Here is a 3,675-nt window from a genome sequence, read left to right as displayed (position 1 = left end):
TCAGCGGCATGCAGACCTTTCATTGGTTACAAAAGAGCTTATTTAATGGGCTTATCTTTATTGTAAAACTGCAGGGTGGCGCTCTTTGAAAAAGTTATACAAACTACCATTTGGCACAATAAAATTCACACAGATCAACACAACTTAAGTTTTCAAAAGAAAAAAAAACAAACAAAAAAAACTATCATAACATCTTCAAAAGTACCACAGATATATTATTCATCACTGGTGTCTTTTCTACAGATGATAATGAATTGAGCTTACTGTACTGTTTGAAAACTGGGATCATTTGGAATATATGTATGATTGAATTGAAATTATTTTTTTGTAAAGTGCCTCAGTTATATAAATAAAACCGAATTGAATAATAAATCTTCATGGTTCGTTTAGTAGATAAGCTAGCTTAGCTAGCTCTAATGCTGACTCAGAGACCCATCATAAAGCAGTAGATATAAGTAAAGCATCTGCTTCATCAAAGTTCGTCTCTTTACTCCATCTGGATTGGAACTCTTTCTGGATGTCCACGAAGCTTTTATTTTTGGTTTCGGGAAGAACGACGATGATGTAGATCCCCACCGAGAGACAGACGACAAAGAACACTAGGAAGCAGTAGTGCTGCAGCCCGATCTGGGGAAAAAACAAATAAATGTCAATGTAAACCATTCAACATTTCAATGCAGACGTTTTACTTTCAACAGACATCAAAACATTTTTTTTTTAAGAAAACTTTTGGGTAGTCACTAATTAGACATTATAAGCAACCAATACACACTCGGGCATCTTTATTAGTTTACACACAGGTTGGGTTTGAGCTCTGAAAGCCGTTTTAAACTCTTACTGAATTGAGACATATATTATATAAATCCATCAGTGGCCAGTAAGTCTTTGAGGTTAGAAGGCTCCCTGCAGATTTTCTCAATCATATTCAAGTGGGGATTCTAGAAGCGCCACACCAAAATGTTTACATTACTTCCAGTACAATGGAAATATCCAGTCATTCATTGTTTGAAGGTGTAAAAATCATTTAATAACTACTTTAATTCTATTAGACTCATTTCTCACTTAATAAGATTATTGCTCATTATAATTTGCAGTGTAGCCAAGTTGGGTTTTCCTGTATCATCCAGTGCTTTATATCACATTAATCCCCCTAATAAGATATCAAGCACTTGAAATGTTGCGGTTTCATTTTGTTAAAAAAAAAAAAACCCAGAGGGATTATAAAATAGTCAAGTTGATACAGATGAGAAGTGAAATTAACCTAATCACGTCAAAGGAAATCACTGCTCAGTCTGAAATGGGTGACTCAGAGGGGCCAGCGGCCTTTTGAGTGATTATTGCCAAAATTAACACTTATGTATTTGAAATTTCTTTAAAATTGGGTTTCCTCGCAAAAAAGACAATTATGTATTCCTTTTTAAACTGACTATATGCCACAAATATTTTCAAAACATTTATAAAACTAAGCTAGAAGTTATTTCCAACACCTACCACAATAAAGGGAAAGAGCAAGCCAATAATGAAGAAGCTGAGCCAGTTCACCGATCCCGCGATCATGAAAGCTGCAGGCCGAGTAGTTTGTTTGAACATCTCTGTGGTTAAAATGTTTGTTACGCCACCTTCAGAGGACGAAACAACAACATTAAGAATGTTGCATTACTGATGAAAACACTGAAATAGGACAAATTTGCTAAACTACTAACGTACCTGGTCCCAAGCCAAAACTTAAGACAAAAGCAAACACACAAGCCACGCTTAAGTATGGAAAGACTGGACTGACATTCTGTAGGAAGAGAGATAAGTCAGACTTTCTGTGAAACCAAGCAATGTCAAGAGACCTCTATGTCTCTTGACATAGAGGTGAAATCTTGACACCTCTATGTCAAGATTTCATGACTACTGTTTTGATTTGTGTTTGTTTTGCAAGCTTCCACATGTTTCTGACGACAGCACAAAAGGCATTAGGTAAGAAGCCAGTTTTGTCATGTTTAGCTGTTAAAATTCTTCTTGTTTTATTGCCTTTGTCTGCATTTTCTTTAAGAAACCCGAGAAGGTGTTTACTATTGTTCTGTACAGCTACAACCAAATGCTTGTCATGTAAAGTAGAACATTTTAAAAATAGATAACTCTATAAAGGATACGTATCCTTCGGAAGAATTACCTGCAGAGCAAGCGTCACTGTGAATAAAATGCAGCAGATGCTCATCAGTAGGTATCCTCCCGAGATGAGCACTTTCCTTCCAAGAGATTCAACCAGCATACCCTAAAAGAAACACAGCATGTCCCAAAACCAAAAAAACTACCACTTTTAAGCTTGAAATGGGAGGTATATCAGGTAATATTATAAGCATTGTGCCAGTTAATTTTTGTGCCTTTATTTGTTTTTCTGTGGCTTACTGTAGAAATGTCTTTAAAGATGCCATTCCAAGCTCATACTTACACATGTTAATGCAGTGAGGCATTCACAGGCGCCTGTACCGACGGTGGCGTAAGGTATATTATCTTCTGAGATTCCTGCTTGTCGGAACAAGTAATCGGCGTAGAAGTACATCTGCATTCGATATAGACAAGGGCAAGTCTTTAAAGCTTTGTTTTTGCCAAGTCATTGAGAGGTCACAGTGCAGGAAGCTCATACATACAGCGTTGACGCCGTTCAGCTGCTGTGCTATGTTGAGTACAATGATGGTGATGACTTGCCAGCGTATGCTGCGATCTGCAAAGAGCTCCCAAGGTTTCTTGGCTTTGAAACCAACCAAATTGTCCTTCTCTTTCTGGATATCCTCCAGCACAATGTCAGAGCCTTCTGAGCCATGCAACTGATTCAGGGCTGCAGACAGAAAAACAGTTTCTCTGTTCACGTTTTCTCTCACATGGCTACACTTCGACAGACTACTTTTTTTTTTCTTTTAAGAAACCAAAGGTCAAACCACAGTTTCTTCACATCATGATGAAATTATCAGAAGGAGCTCACATGGTTTAACTGAAAGCCTCTAGCAGTTTTTGAGAAGTATTTAGCTTTTCTGTGCAGCACCATCACATGCACCATGTCTTCTTGGCAGGCAACACATGAATTTTTTTTTTTTTAAATTTGGAATTACAAGAAAAGAAACCACACTTGCATTGAAGTATCTTACCTTTTTTACATTTCTCCTTGTCTCCTCTATCAATAAGCAGGTAGCGCGGACTTTCAGGGAACCAGGGCAGCAGCTGCAACTGCAGTAATGTTGGAATACACGTGGTGGAGAGCAAGAGGGGCCAGTACTGTTCTTTACCGAGCAATTCCCTGCATCAATACACAAACATAATTACATCAGTTTTCAATGTTCAGCAAAAATCAATACGCAGCAGTAGATTGAAATTAACGAAACAAATATTTCACAAACTTGAGGCCCATCACTTGTCCAGACAAGATGCCACCAGTGAGAAAAATGGAGGAGCCTGTTCCCATGACACCACGCAACGATGTTGGAGCTATTTCGCCCAAGAACATAGGCTCAACACACAGCGCAATGCCTGGAAAAATAACACGATTTTACAGTCTTACACAGTAAAACTATAACTTAACTGAAAAGTTCATTTATTTCATTTATTTTCAAAATTCAGTCATTACACTGAGTAAAAAAATATGAAGTGTTTGTTAACACTGCAGTATGAAACTTCTCTCTCTCTCTCTTT

The 3,675-nt window shown here is 37.6% G+C and overlaps 1 protein-coding gene across 1 annotated transcript in view; it reads right to left on the bottom strand.

Moving 5' to 3' along the window:
- Positions 1-233: 233 nt before the first annotated feature.
- The window catches only part of LOC103142905 (solute carrier family 2, facilitated glucose transporter member 11-like), a 6,823-nt gene continuing 3,381 nt past the window's right edge, over positions 234-3,675 (bottom strand). The window contains exons 5-12 of the mRNA XM_016674872.1: positions 3,384-3,513; positions 3,135-3,283; positions 2,640-2,827; positions 2,441-2,551; positions 2,162-2,263; positions 1,708-1,783; positions 1,492-1,619; positions 234-627 (exon numbers count right to left, since the gene is read on the bottom strand). Coding sequence (XP_016530358.1) covers positions 436-627; positions 1,492-1,619; positions 1,708-1,783; positions 2,162-2,263; positions 2,441-2,551; positions 2,640-2,827; positions 3,135-3,283; positions 3,384-3,513 — 1,076 coding nt within the window. The 3' untranslated portion in view covers positions 234-435. The remainder of the gene's footprint in view (positions 628-1,491; positions 1,620-1,707; positions 1,784-2,161; positions 2,264-2,440; positions 2,552-2,639; positions 2,828-3,134; positions 3,284-3,383; positions 3,514-3,675) is intronic.

This window comes from Poecilia formosa, unplaced genomic scaffold, assembly GCF_000485575.1.
Source record: "Poecilia formosa unplaced genomic scaffold, Poecilia_formosa-5.1.2 Scaffold103, whole genome shotgun sequence".
In the NCBI taxonomy this organism is placed as follows: Eukaryota; Metazoa; Chordata; class Actinopteri; order Cyprinodontiformes; family Poeciliidae; genus Poecilia; species Poecilia formosa.
The sequence above is the reverse complement of the archived record's forward strand: the minus strand, read 5'-3'. Positions and strand labels throughout refer to the sequence as shown.